This window comes from Amblyomma mixtum, chromosome 8, assembly GCF_055824585.1.
Source record: "Amblyomma mixtum isolate Tamu chromosome 8, ASM5582458v1, whole genome shotgun sequence".
NCBI lineage: Eukaryota > Metazoa > Arthropoda > Arachnida > Ixodida > Ixodidae > Amblyomma > Amblyomma mixtum.
Window position 1 is genome coordinate 37,568,971 of NC_143019.1, and position 15,377 is coordinate 37,584,347.

Here is a 15,377-nt window from a genome sequence, read left to right on the forward strand (position 1 = left end):
GGCTGTCTTTCGAAGCGCAGAAATCTTGTGACAGCGCAATGATTACAGCTCCTTCTAACGGTGCTTCTTGTAAGCCGTGGATGTAAAATAAATGACTGAATAGACAAACGACGCGCAAAACCGGCAGGAACGGCAAGAGAGAATGTGTGCTCTGTCCGTTCGCGAATAGCCGCTACGGAACGACGACTTCGTCCTCGCCCTTTAACCCGTTCCCAGCTATTCTTCCCCTCCCCCCTCCCTCGCCCTTCCCATCCTGTGCCGTTCTGCGCTGCTGGAGCCGCCGTGCACGGCACCATGCATCAGGGCGGCTATGGACGGCGTCCAACAGCTACGCCGGGGGCATTCATCATCACGGAGGGGGCCTTTCACGTCGCCGCTTCGCTCCGGCGCTCGCGCGTTATAGTACGCGCCTGGTCGTGCGCTGCCGTTAGTGCATTCGCTGCGCTGCGCGCCACTAGTACCGTGCAGTGCTGCAGCAGCTGGGGATGACATTGGCTGGTCAGCCAGGGCCCGATCGACGATGCTGTTCGAGCTCAAAACCTGCTTGTCGTCGTTGTTGGCAGTGGGCCTCCGTTGTCGATAGCTGTCGGGATTAGTAGTGTTAACGTTTCGTAGCTGCATGCACAGCCATTTTCATCCTCTATCGCTTTTCGATCAGCCTCTTGTGAATTTCACGTCGCGTCTCTCCAAGCCTATACTTATCTCGCTTAGCTCTTTCAATGAACGCATTTCGTTTAGCCGACTGCTTGCGAGCTTAAGTTTAATTGGTGTTATACAAGAGAATGAGGGGGTTTGCTTAACACGCTATAGCCGCGTTTACATGAATGCGACATAAGTCGACTCCAGTCCACTTTTTGAGGGAAAGAGTACGTTTCGAGAAGGAAAGGCGTGACGCGTCCTCTACTCTCTTCCTCGACGTTTCTTTACTCTCCCCCCAAAAAGTGATCTGGAGTCGACTTATGCGCCTTCAGTTCATGTAAACGCGGCTTATGTTGCACTTTGTACAGCAAGTCCTACTGTCAGTTTCTAAATAATCGAAAATGCTTGCGCGTTAGCGTGCTGATAAACTCAAACACTGACCAGTGCCATAGCACTGGCCAGTCTCGAGACGTTTTTACGTGCGAGCATCTTTATGAGAATCGATATCGACTTCGGTTGGCTGGTGGCATATAGCTTTCACTGCATTGCACGCTTTTCGCGGCACTGACAGAGACATCCGCGATGCGTGATTGTACGTGCGTGTGTTCGCAGTGGCCGGAGAAAGGAAGCGAGGTGTTTCCTTTGTGTGTCTCGCGTTGCAGCATTGCGCCTGCGTGTATGTGGATGTAAGAGAGGGAGAGGAGGAAGAGGGAAGAGCGCCCTGTCTTCACGCTTGTTCTTTCATTTACTATCCCCCCCCCCCTTCCCTCCCCCATCCCGTTCGCATGCTCGGTGGCGGCAGTATTTGTTCAACGCGTTTGTTCGCCGACTGTTCCCCGGTATTCTGTGGCGCGCTTCGGAAGCCATTTGTGTTCTTTCTTTCCGTTAGTCGTCCGTCCGTATACGTGCATGCTTTCTGGTTTTCTCCTGTCGCTATGGCCGCAGCGTGATCTGGCGGCTTCCTTCCGAGCTAAGGCGGTTATCAGGCTCGTCTTGGTGCTGTTCTCCACGTAGTGTATGGTTCCCATGTTGCACGGTACAGAGACAGGGTGCTGAACGACGGGCTGCGTTCTTGGGAGCGCGGTAGGAATTTCTTCTTTCTTTCTTCCTTTCTTTCTTTTTCTTTCTTTCTTTCTTTCTTTCTTTCTTTCTTTCTTTCTTTCTTTCTTTCTTTCTTTCTTTCTTTCTTTCTTTCTTTCTTTCTTTCTTTCTTTCTTTCTTTCTTTTCTTTCTTTCTTTTCTTTCTTTCCTTCTTTCTTTCTTTCTTTCTTCGTTCCTTCTTGCTTCCTTTCTCTCTTTTTCTTTCTTTCCTTCCTTTCTTTCTTTCTTCCTTTCTTTCTTTCCTTCTTTCTTTCTTTCTTTCTTTCTTCGTTCCTTCTTGCTTCCTTTCTCTTTTTCTTTCCTTCTTTCTTTCTTTCTTTCTTTCTTTCTTCTGCTTGACCCACAGATTGATTGATTGATTGATTGATTGATTGATTGATTGATTGATTGATTGATTGATTGATTTGAAAACACTGACCGACAGAGAAGATGAAAAGAATAGGTCTTTTTTTTTCGAGCTGTTTGCCATTAGGCATAGGTCTGTAAAAGTGCAACACGCACGCGAGCCAGCACCGGGCTGCAGGGGACAAAAAAAAGGCAAATAGAAACGACAAAGAAAACAAAAGTAGCAAATCGGGCGTAAGGCACGTGAAAGTAAATCAACCGTGGGCCACTCGATTCGAGGAACCGCGGTGTATTGAAAAGTGTCTCCGTTCGACGAAATCTCGGTTCTTTCTCGGCGTGGAACCGTGCGCACGTCTTTTTTTTTCTTTTTTTCCTTTTCAGCGAAGTTCTCGATTTGACTAAATTACCCGCGACACTCTCGGCAATTTAACGGCACTATGCGTCTGCCTATTGTTCCGCAGTAAGACCGCGAGCCACTCGCGCTAGCTTTCTCCTGGCGGGAAAATACGTACGGATGAAAATATATCGCTTTACTAACGCTGTCTTCTGGGCCGAGAACGAATGAGAGTACGAGGAAGCGTCGGATGCACGTTGAAGGCTTGAAAAGAAAAATAGAGTGTAAAAGAAAGAAAGAAAGAAAGAAAGAAAGAAAGAAAGAAAGAAAGAAAGAAAGAAAGAAAGAAAGAAAGAAAGAGGGCTTATGATACAAACAATAATAAATGAAAGTAAAGGAGAGGAACTGTCGAGAAGACATGGATAGGAATAAACGGAAATATAAAGGCGGGAGGAAGAAACGAAGACAAAAGAAAAAAGTGAGGCGAAATGGAGGAAAGACTGATTGCGGCTCCTGCGTACGAAGTGCAAGGGACAGGCTAGGTGAAATAAATGGAGACGGGGAGCAAGGCTTCCGCGGTGGCTCGTCGGTGAGCGAGCACGCAATTCTCGCGTCGGAAGCTTCCCTTTTCAGGCCGTTGCCTGCCTCACTCGCCAAATCAGTGCTGCGTTTTCAAAGGCTGAGCTCGGGTGGGCGAAAGCGTTTCGCGCGTACAGGCGCGAGCAGTATTAAAGGGAACGTCCCTATAGTTTTGCTCAATGAAACCGAATGTGGTTTCGCTTTAGCATCGAACCTTGAGAAGGCGTTAAAGTGAGTGGGAGCCATCTTTGCGGGATAAACGCTCTAACAATCACCGCCATCAGGACCATTTTTGAAAATCATTATCATGCGTCTGCAGAAAAACATTTAAGAAAAGAACAGTGTGCTCATCTTAATCGTGTTTGGCCGAGTATAATCGTTGACTGCGCGGTGAATACTGCACCCATTAATATTGCTTCGAGCTGTGCGAAAGACAGCTTGTGATTGGGCGGCATATATATATATATATATATATATATATATATGTTGTAGTGAATTACAATTAACGCGCCTGAACTATTATGAATGCGCCTCAGGTTGCCTCGATGGCAGACGAAGAAGTTGACGACGAAGTGTGCCGGTGCGCGCGGCTCCAGCTCTCTGGCTGTGTAGACTGACTGTGATTTTGCTGCCGTCCGCTCAGCTGTTTGGCGAACTGTATAGCTGAAGTCACTAGTACGCGAACCCCCTTTCATTTGGTGGAGGTGCGGGGTGACTTGCGTTCGGGCTACTGGCAGGTCCCGATGGCTGCCGCTGACCGTGAGAAGACCGCATTCGTTACCCCCGACGGCCTTTACGAGTTCACCGTTATGCCATTCGGCCTGTGCAACGCGCCAGCTACATTCGAAAGAATGATGGATAACGTCTTACGGAAGCTGAAGTGGCATACGTGCCTCTGTTACTTGGACGATATCGTTGTCTTTTCGGTAGATTTTTCCACTCACCTCACGCGCCTGCAGCAGGTTTTGACTTGCCTCACCGACGCCGGCCTACAGCTTAATCTGAAGAAGTGCCACTTCGGCGCCCGGCAGCTAACCATCTTGGGTCACATTGTATCTAAGGAAGGTGTTCTCCCCGACCCGGCCAAACTTCGCGCTGTTGCGGAGTTTCCCAAGCCGACAACAATGAAGCAGCTTCGGAGCTTTATCGGTCTGTGCTCCTATTTTCGGCGCTTCGTCCGCAATTTTGCGTCGATCATTGCGCCACTCACGAAACTGCTTGGAACAGACAACCACCTGTCCGCTTGGTCCCCCGAATGCGAAGACGCGTTCACCACACTGCGCCGTCTTCTTACCTCGCCGCCCATACTTCGCCACTACGATCCGAGAGCCCCTACCGAGGTGCATACTGACGCAAGTGGCGTCGGCCTCGGAGCTGTCCTGACTCAGCGGAAAGATGGTTATGATGAATACGTCGTGGCGTATGCGAGTCGGGTGCTCAGCAAGGCTGAATGCAACTATTCCGTTACGGAGAAGGAATGTTTAGCGATCGTCTGGGCACTCATGAAATTTCGACCCTATCTGTACGGCCGCCAGTTTGATGTCGTCACGGACCATCACGCGCTTTGCTGGTTGTCGTCTCTTAAGGACCCGGCCGGCCGCCTCGCCAGGTGGGCTCTCCGCCTTCAGGAGTTCGACATCCGCGTTGTATATCGCTCTGGCCGTAGGCACATGGACGCCGACGCTCTATCTCGATCTCCTCTGCCCACCGCCGCTGCATGCTCATCCGTGCCTGAACCCGTCCTCTCGCCTCTTACCGCCTCTGATATGCTTGCGGAACAGCGCAAAGACCCGTGGCTTGCGTCGATCATCGACGTCGTGACCAACGCTCACACTGCTCTGCCTTCGCGCACTCTACGCCGCCAGGCACCACATTTTGCGTTCCGTGATGGCCTGCTCTACCGTCGTAACTACACGCAAGATGGTCGACGGTGGCTCCTCGCGATACCTCGCCATTTACGTTCTGAGATCTGTGCCTCGTTTCACGCTGACCCACAATGTGCTCACGCCGGTGTGTTGAAGACGTTTCAAAGAATATCTCAGCGTTATTATTGGCGGGGCATGTACGGGTACATTCGCCAATACGTCCGCTCCTGCATCGCCTGTCAGCGACGAAAGTCTCCCGCGCCACGTACGAGCGGCCCCTTGCAGCCATTGCCGTGCCCGGCTCGCCCATTCGATCGTGTTGGCGTCGACCTCTACGGCCCGCTGCCCTACACGTTATCTGGGAACCGCTGGATAATTGTTGGCGTCGACCACCTAACCCGATATGCAGAGACCGCCGCACTACCCGCTGCCACTGCTCGTGACGTTGCCCACTTCCTGCTGCACAATTTTGTTCTCCGCCATGGTGCGCCGCGCGAGTTGCTCAGTGATCGAGGCCGTGTCTTTCTTTCGGACGTGGTGGAAGCCCTCCTCAGAGAGTGTCGCATCATTCATCGGACCACCACTGCCTACCACCCTCAAACTAACGGGCTGACTGAGCGCTTTAATCGCACTCTCGGCGATATGCTCACCATGTACGTCTCGTCAGATCAGTCTAACTGGGACTCTGTGCTGCCTTTTGTGACGTACGCATACAATACCGCCACCCAGTCAACCACCGGATTTTCCCCTTTCTACCTGTTGTATGGCCGTGAGCCGTCCTCCACAATGGACACGGTTTTGCCGTACACTCCGGACGCCTCCGAATGCACGCCCCTTTCCGAACTCGCCAAGCACGCCGAGGAATGTCGCCAACTGGCCCGTTCTTTCACCTCGGACTCCCAAGGTCGCCGAAAGCATGAACACGATGCCCATCAAACCGCGCACGCTTTCTCTCCAGGTTCATTAGTTTGGCTTTGGGTCCCCTCCACTACACCAGGACAGTCTTCGAAATTTCGCAGAGAACATCATGGCCCTTACCGCGTCGTCGAATCAACATCCCCTGTTAATTATATTGTAGAGCCGCTTACACCCTCTTCGGACTTGCGTCGTCGCGGCCGTGAGCTTGTCCATGTCAGTCGCCTGAAGACTTATTACGACCCGCTCCTCTTGCCAGCACCATAGGTCGCCAGGATGGCTCCTCTTCCATCCCGGGGCCATTGTAGTGAATTACAATTAACGCGCCTGAACTATTATGAATGCGCCTCAGGTTGCCTCGATGGCAGACGAAGAAGTTGACGACGAAGTGTGCCGGTGCGCGCGGCTCCAGCTCTCTGGCTGTGTAGACTGACTGTGATTTTGCTGCCGTCCGCTCAGCTGTTTGGCGAACTGTATAGCTGAAGTCACTAGTACGCGAACCCCCTTTCAATGTATGTATATATTGCTGTAGAAGGTGTGATGAAATGAGTGTCAAGTGTGGAAGTTTTGGTTTTCGCAAAATAGAGATCCATGAGCAATTATTCTAGTTCAGTCAGTACTACGCGCAATTAAGTACAGTGATGTTAATTTTCGTGGTTCTGATGGTGCTTTGTAAATGTACCTTTCCCAAACCTCCACAGCACGGATATCGCTTTTCCCTTAACTTCGCACCGGCACAATATTTTTTCATGATAACTTAGTGTGCTTCACGCAAACCTGTACAGCAAACATCCAGGCAAGTTTCAAGTTTTTCGCCACTGTAGAAACTGTGAAACAAACAAAAATTTATACGCACACCTGGACAGGTACCGTCATCCATTAAACGCTATAGCCTTCACAACACTGCACCGAATACCTGCGGAGTGCTCATAGGCGGTAGATCGTCCCTTTGGGGCGAAACGTGCTTTTGAATTCCTACCTGCGCTTGGTTGGAGCGCCCCACTTTGCATACTTGAAATGTAATATTCTCGCCATACGAGTTGTCACTTCTCTCTTGTGCACGGAGCTGCACGACCAACATGCGGCGAGACGTGCCAACGAAGGCTAAAAAAAAAAAAAAGAAAGAAAGGAAAGCTGGAACGAAAGAAAGAGTCGGCTGAGATCTGATTGAAATCGAGACCCCTTTAATCTCTCTATTATTGTTTCTTTTTTTGCGGTCCCGAGCTCCGTTATGTGTCTAACACCCTTTTTCTAGAACTTCATTTTTTTTTGTCCATGGGGCCACAGCGAGAGAAGTAACGTGATTGCGCAGGCTCCAACAAGCCGGCATGCTTCGCCGAGAAAACCGGGTATCCCTCGTTGCTTTTCAAGAAGTCGACAACGACAACATCGGCGCCGACGCATTGATAGAATATGGACGACGCGGACGCCGTGCCCTTGTGTACCTGTATACGCTTGCCGGGATAAACTTTATCGCGTCGACACTTTCAATTGCAGCGTACGCGACCCTGCGTGTCTGCGTGGAGGGGGAGGTTCTCAGAGGGAACACCTAATTTGTATTGCAGCCTACATGACTGCGACGTTTATTCTTCTATGCGTAGCGTATTGCAATCACTCAGTTCAGCCCTTGGGCGCGGCCGGGCAGCCACCAAACCACGTGACGTGACGTCACGTGGTTTGTTGACGTTACGTCACATGGTGACGTGACGTCACCAAACCACGTGAAAAAAAAAAGAAAAAAAAGGACGGCTGAGCATGGTGGCGGTTGCCACCGCCCCGTTTCATAGGGGGCGCTCCTATCCATCCATCCATCCGTCACGGAGGAAAAGCTGCTGAGAAAATCGAGTGCCGCCAAGCAATACCTCGCGCACGCAAAAAGACCGCGCAATATGCAACGCATTCTTCGCTTAACCAAGCTAAGCCTGGGCATCTTTTTTTTTTTTTTTCCAAGAGATGGCCGATACAGTGTGGTGGGCACATACGTAGACGGGAAAATTGAAGCCTCTGCAGGACACCGTGTCAAGTCTGCGATGTATGAGGGCTTGAATGCTTATATGGTATTGTCAAGGAAGTGTGAGCCGTTGTGTCTGTATGCTGAAGGCGCCTGAACACCTATATACCTGTATTCAACACCTGTATTCAACTCATCAGCCCTGCCCCATGCAATAATTTATTGGAATAGTCTTCCTGGCAACATTGTTCACATCTCAGATCATGTTATTTTCAAAGAAAAAATAAGTAGCATTTTCTTCTGAAGTGTGTTCTGTAGTGCGTTTTTCAATTTAGTTCTATTTTCTGGTTGGTTGCTTGTTCTTTGTATAACGATGTTAAAATAACCATGTTCTACTTGCTTCTTTTTCCCACCCCAGTTATGTAACCCCCCTCACATAATACTCCAGTCGGAGCCCGTGAGGTATTTGAATCTGTAATAAAGGAGTGATTACTCATTGACATCCACCCAAGCGTAGACATTCGGCTACAAAGGAAAGCTATGCAGTTTTCTCAGAAACTTCGCAGTTAAAGAAAAATTCGTCCTAGCCTCGGGTTCGAACGGCGGACCAGGATAGGATAGGATAACTTTATTTAGCTCTAGCACAAGTGCTTTTATGCGGTCAGATGAGTCCATCCGCAACGGTCGGTTGCCCCTATTCCAGGGCTCCGCTGGATGCTGCCGTCAGCTGAGCTCGCCGTATCAAACCGATCTGGTCATCGCGGCAGTCGCTGGAGAGCAGACCCTCCCATTGCTCCACACTGGGGTTTGGTATAACTGGGACGACGTCGACTTTTTGACATGCCCATGTTATGTGATACAGTCGAATTTTTCTTTACCTGCGAAGTTTCTGAGAAAGCTGCATTGCTTTCCTTTGTTTCCGTATGGCTGTGCTTGGGTGGATGGCAGTGAGTAATTACTCCCTTACTACAAATCGGCTCCACCTTGCGGGATTCCCCTAAAACATTTGACCAAAATAGATACACATTGCTACGTCTACATTAAATAAAGATGCACATATGCAGGGCTAGGTACGGAATTTGTGCGAAACGGAATTATATGTAATTACAGTAGTTGAGTTGCAGAGAGGCGGGAAATGTCTTCGTGCATGCGGGAAATGGAAAAGAGGCTGTTGGATGTTTTTGTTGCTGTTGCTGATTATGATGATAACATGTGGTGATAACGTATCCACCGTGATTAAGCGATAACGTTGCCTTTAAACTTTAAGGGGTATAGAACAGTTCTACACTGCTGGCTTCAAGGTCATACTATATGTTCGTTTTTGTCACTCCTTTTCGGCTAGATTATGTCGCTGCCAACAGCCCCAAATTAATGTATGTTCTTATTTTGCATTAGATACGTGGGTCTTTTCAGAACACTATTTAGAAAGGGGTAAAAAGAATCACTCCATTCATGAACGGCATATTAAGCGCGCTAAGCATTCTGGGTGGGCATGGAGCGCGCCGGTCGTCCAGTTGGTCCGACTGCAGCCAGTGCTCCAGGTAGAATGTGGGAGAGAAATACAGGAGCAAGACTGTTTATTATGTTCTCAGTAGAACACTGTCAATAGACGTCGCAGTTGTGAGCGGCGAATGTTCGCAGCGTCCTCAATCCGCTCTCATCTCTCTCTCGCAGCGTCCGTGTCCAAGTCCGAGGACCTGCTGGAGGCGTACCGCGCTTCCTGCGTCAAACACGGTGTGGAGCCACTTACCAGGCTAGTCCAGCAACTACAGGTGAGACGCCGCACTATTGTCTGTCCTCTTTTCTTTTGCGCATAGCTGGTCCATTGCGTCGGTGTATACGAGCGTCATCACGAATCCAGTGTGTCGGCTACATTACATCTACGAGACCGACTGGCGACCGCTTGGAGCCATGCACCCAGCTCCACATATTGCTTCGATCATGCGTCGATAATATAGCGGTATCATATTGCTGAGCGTGAAAGCGGCCATGCCATTTAATGCAGAGGATGCGCCTGGATTTTTCCTCGGAGCAAAAAAACAGCAAGAAAAAGAAATAGTTAAGACACGTGTTCATGCCACTTAAGTGATTTCCGCCTGAAGTCTCGAGCAGGCTCCGTGGGTGCCGAGTGTTGCTTTACATTTTCCTTATTTGTTACTTTATTCGTTCACTCTTTGTTACTTCGGCTCGGGCGTCAGACGACACCTCACACTTTTTCCCCTGATATGGGGGTTATAATGCTAACGCATTAATGCTTCCTGGAAACGCCGAGAGATGGCTCTCGGTTCCGCGGAGTGGCCCTCCTTTATATCTCTTATACTTGGCTTAGCGGTGTGCAACCATGCCTATCTTGAATATCGCACAATCAAGGCTTCGCGGCACTTGCTCCTGGAAACGGGGGTGCGCTAGGACTAGGGTGTATGCGAACCAGTATGTGTAGAAAAAGAAAAAGCGAAGGCACATGGGCGAGCCTTTTCCAACCGTTTTTCTGTGAACGGTTGGCGGGTCGCGATTCCCGATTGTCCCTTCCGAAACGAACCTGTTGCGGGAAAATTGGGAGGCAGCGCTCCCGCGAATTGAACGGAGAGAGCAACGCGCTTGTTCCCGTGCGAAGCTGTTTGCGGTTACAGCGGCGCCCGTCAGCTGCACGCGCCGAATAAAAAAAAAAAAGAAATAGGAAAAAGAAGCGACAAATAGGGAAAAAAGGCAGCGGCGCTCCGCAGTCGGAGGTGAATATTTTGGCGTTCCTCAATTTTCTTCCACGTGGGTGCACACGTTGCACCACGCGTCTGTGGACGCGAAAATTGCTTCCCGGCTTGCTTGTTTCCATGTTTTCCCCATTTTCCTCCATTTTGAACAGTTTTTTTTTTCAGATTGGTTTCTTTTCACAACAAGGGCTCCCACCATCCTTGAATCCTTCTCCCCAAAGCTTTTTCGTTCCGCTCTTTCCTGGTAAAGGAAGAAAGGATTGTGGGGAAAAAAAAAGAATTGAACGAATTGACCGAATCGTAAGGTCACGTGATGCAAGGGCAGGGAAAACATCCCTAGGGAAATAAGACCGCGCCGTGCTGCGCCGGCGTTGTTCAAAAGCGAACGCGACGCCAGCGCTGCTTCCGAGGCAGACTCCTATTGTTGAGTCAGCTCGGCGAGAAATTTGTCGGTTCGGAAAGCATTTTCTGCTCCTTCTGTTTTTGTGTACTTCTTTGTTGTCATTGTTATTATTATTGTAACCGATGTCTTTGAGCCAGGCGTTTCTGTGGCACCAAATATACTGGCGCGTGGGATGCTTTACACCTTTTGTGCGTCACAAGGAGGGTTTGTGCCTTCTTTCTGTGTACGCATAAAAAAGAATACTGATAGCAAGCTTGTGTGTTTGGGTGTTTTCACGGACCAATATGTAAAAAACCGCAGGCTCTGCCGTTTTAAAGATATGCGGTGAGGCACGACGAAATTCCACGTCCTGTTTTCCGCGCAGAAAAAAAAAAAGAAACACTCGCGAGATAAGGGAGACTTTCTGCCTGTAACCGTCCTTTTCCAGGACGTATAGAAACGATAGCGTCAGATGTAGCGCTTGCCTACTCCCCCCCCCCCCCCCCCCTAGTTTCCCCCTCTCCTTACCCCTTATTAAGTGAATCTTTTTTTCTTTTCTTCGTTCGTAGAAAAAAAAAAGGGCTGTAAAGGAATGGAAATGAGGCAATGCCATGTCCTACAGGAACATCGTGCTCTCGTGGTCGCTTGAATTACACCACGCTACGTCATCACCCGTCACCGCCCAGACTTTCTCGGTCTCACTAATTGTGGAACACTGCTTCCAAGTGCGGCTGAATAGACGGGGGATAGACAGCGATGACGGGGCGTTTTTTTTTTATTACCTGCTCATCGTCCCCCAAATAGCATTGTGTTGGAGGGGGGGCGTGAGAGAAGGAGGCAGTAAAATCACGCGAAGTTGTCAGCAATAACTAAAAAACACTGTCGGCGTGGTTAAAATAGCGTTACACGCACAAAGCGGTGCAGCATTAAAGCGTGCCAGCGCACAGTAGTGTAATAAATATATATACAGATGCAGAATATAAATAAAGACATGTGGGTGCAGTGACGGTAGCTACGATAACACCACTCATATCGGGCGAGTTCGTACGTCTGGGTAATGAAAACCGGCCGAAGGACATAACGCAGTCAAGAGAACAAACCGAAAGCAACTACCAACTTAGCCGGCGCGGTGGCTCAGTGGTTACGGTGCTCGGCTGCTGACCCAAAAGACGCGGGTTCGATCCCGGTCGCGGCGGTTGAATTTCTTTGGAGGAGAAATTCTAGAGGCCCGTGTATTGTGCGATGTCAGTGCACGTTAAAGAACCTCAGGTGGTCGAAATTTCCGGAGCCCTCCACTACGGCGTCTCTTATAGCCTTAGTCGCTTTGAGACGTTAAACCCCATCATCATCGTCATCAGCCTGACTACACCCACTGCAGGGCAAAGGCTTCTCCCATGTCTCTCCAATTAACCCTGTCCTTTGTCAGTCGTCGCCACTGTATCCCCGCAAACTTCTTAATCTCATCCGCCCACCTAACTTTCTGCCGTCCCCCGCTACGTTTGCTTTCTCTTGGAATCCACTCCGTTACCCTTAAGGACCAGCGGTTATCTTGCCTTCGCATTACATGCCCTGCCCAAGCCCATTTCTTCCTCTTGATTTCAACTAAGATCCCATAAACCAAACCAAACCTACCAACTGGGGCTCGCTGCTTTACGGCGGATTGGAATTTACATAGTTGGTATATATAGTAACTACTTTGTGCAACGTATTCGACGTTATGTAAGTTTCGCGAGTTTTCCGCCCTAATAAGAAATCTGGCTTTCGGATTAGGTGACATTTGACCTTTGGGTTGCTCGCGCGATGCCGCAGAGGATCGGTCCTGCGTGAAGGCAAAAGGCGCGCGTGTGGTAAATTGAAGGCTGAGGAGCGAAGCCCAACTCCCTGGCTATTGTTGCCGGCCTCGTTGAGAATGAAGGTCTCGCGTAGCAAACCCACACAGCGCTGCCGCCGCCGCCCACGCCTGAGCTCTCCGGTAGGGTGCGCTCGGTATAGAAGTCGGTATAGAAGAGGCGAGAGTTGTTTTGCCATTGTTGGTGCAATCTATCGTTCTGATTGGAAAAATAAAAAGAAACGAATCCCTTGAGAGAGCAGAGCCGTGGGTAACACGAAGTAGTTAGCGAGTCCGGAAACAGGATGTTTTGTTTGTTTCTCAGGAAAGGCTGATTAAAATGGAGAGAGGCTGGGTTGTCTTGTTGTTGTTATCGCCGAAATGCTTGTTCTATTAAACGTGCTTTGAGAGGTTGGGACTCGGGGGTTGAGTAACGGCGAGAGAGTTGGCTTAAAGATAATCTGTGTGCTGGTTTAGTCTGTGCGCTAGGGAAAAACTGTGTAGGGAGGAAAGGAGTGATATGGTGGAGCATTTGGGGAATGAGAGGGAAAAGAGATGTGTAACGGAACATGTAGGCAGGCCATTGATTAAACAGGTTTTTTGCGCTTTAGAAGGCGGAAAGTAGGGCCTCATTCTGTGTTTCCCGATGAATTCTACTGTGTCCTAGGGAGGAAAGGCTGGACAGAAAAGGATCGTGAACTAATGAAATATGATGATTATGATGATGATGGTGATTTTGACAGACGAAGTGTGTAGGTACGTATTTGGCCTCAGTAGAAGCACACCGAGTTAATGCGCTTGGGTTGGCCTTAAAATGTGATGTCTTGCTATCGCTATGGTGCAATGGAGCAAAATTGGTGCAGGTCAGAAAGGATGAAACGATGGCAGGTAACGATGATCGGTCAGGAAATGCGTGCAGTTACGAGCAGACTAGTAGCGTTTAGCTGTCTACTAGTTAAGGTATATATGCCGGCGGATGCCTTTTCATCTTTACAGCGTTAAAAGAAAAATGGCACTGCCTTTACTGAGGGAGTGCTTAGTTCGGCGGACAGAAGATACCGATATAGCAGTCAAGGATTATGCGACTAATTACGTGAAATTAGTTGATTACCTTTTAATTATTCACATGTTGCATGGTTGAGGTATCACTGTTCCAAGAGGGCAGTTATGCGCCTTCCCTCTGGTTCAGGTGTCCTCCGAGATGTGGACACCTCGCCCTAACCTCACGTTACGTATATCCTGGCATAGCAGAGCTAAGCCACTGCCAACTTTATATACATCACAACCCACACAGATGGCGATGCGCAATCGCTGCTGCGCATCAGAGAGAGAGAGAGAGAGAGACTGTCGGCGAGGCGATGGAGAGCGCGCGGCGGCTGGCGGCGGCGGCCCCGGCGCGCCAGCTGTGCGCCGTGTGACGTCAGCCGCCCCTCGCGCATGCGCAGCTTGGCCTTTCCAGAGCTCCGCGAAATGGCTCGGCGTCTAGCGTAGGGTTGCTTTCGCAACAAAAACGAGCAGAAGGCTTCTGACTTTAAAGCAGAAGGAACTTTAAAGTGACTCGCGCCAGGAAGAAACAGACAGGAAAAAAAGGAAAATGGGCGACAAAATTACGCGACAAAAGAAGCGTTCTATATCGTTTCTTTTCTTCTACTCAAGTAGAGCGGTAAATGAGCGGCACAAATGCGCCGCCTTGCGTGGGAAGCCCCGCAAGGCGGCGCTATGCTCGTTTGCGCAAACAGGCGTGGGCGGCGGCGGTGGTTGAGCGTATACGCGAGCGTTCAAATATCGCCAACGCTCGCACGCAGCCTGTGGCGAACTTTTCCACTATATATACGACCAAGCTCGGCTCGACTGCTACCGGTCGTAATTAACGAGTAACATGGCGCCGTCGCCACATAGGAGAGCTTGCTTTCGAAGCATTCCCGACAAAGTATGAAGCCGCTTGCGGCTGCGAGCTGTGTGTACCTCGTTGAAAAGTTCGTTTCGGTAAGCCAACTCGGCGAGTCGTTTGTAGTTGTCGCGGTAGTTCGTCGGAAGCGCGTCCCCGCGGGCGTTGTCTGGGAACGAGATTAAGCTTGCACCGCGCGCGGCAATCCGTTTTCGCGGGTTCTGAAATCCCTGACAGGCGGGCGAGGTCGCGGCATTTTGGAGATTTGGGCAAAAGCGACGAAACTGTGTTTCAACGGGGAATTATGGAGCGCGTCGAATGGCGCTGCGAACACGTCTCGTATTGCACTCGGTGCAGACCGTTTCGACAGAGCACGAGCTTGTGTTTAGCGCGACGCATGTGGCTATATACTTTTTAATGCGACAGAATTACAATCCTCGTCGGCAGACTCTGTCGTCTGAAGCTAAATTCGCTGATTGGCTTGAGGGAAGTGGCGTCACCAGATTGGAGCAGTCTCATTGGCTGGAGACCGGGACGTCACCAAATGGGAAGTGACGTCACCATACCGGGGTAGCAGTACGTTTTTCTTCTGTGCTACATCCGTTCCGGCTCCCTAAATGTTGACAGAGCACGAGCTTGTTTCTACCGCGACGCATGTGGCTATTTACTTTTTAATGCGCAGAATTACAATCCTCGTCGGGAGAATCTGTCGTCTGAAGCTAAATTCGCTGATTGGCTTGAGGGAAGTGGCATCACCAGATTGGAGCAGTCTCATTGGCTGGAGACCGTGACGTCACCAAATGGGAAGTGACGTCACCATACCAGAGTAGCAGTACGTTTTT

The 15,377-nt window shown here is 49.9% G+C and overlaps 1 protein-coding gene across 2 annotated transcripts in view; it reads left to right on the forward strand.

Moving 5' to 3' along the window:
* LOC149332123 (uncharacterized) overlaps positions 1 to 15,377 on the forward strand; it is a 373,230-nt gene that overhangs the window by 227,492 nt on the left and 130,361 nt on the right. For both annotated transcript variants that reach the window (XM_089557078.1, XM_089557079.1), the window contains exon 2: positions 9,404 to 9,501. In XM_089557078.1, coding sequence (XP_089413204.1) covers positions 9,404 to 9,501 — 98 coding nt within the window. The remainder of the gene's footprint in view (positions 1 to 9,403; positions 9,502 to 15,377) is intronic.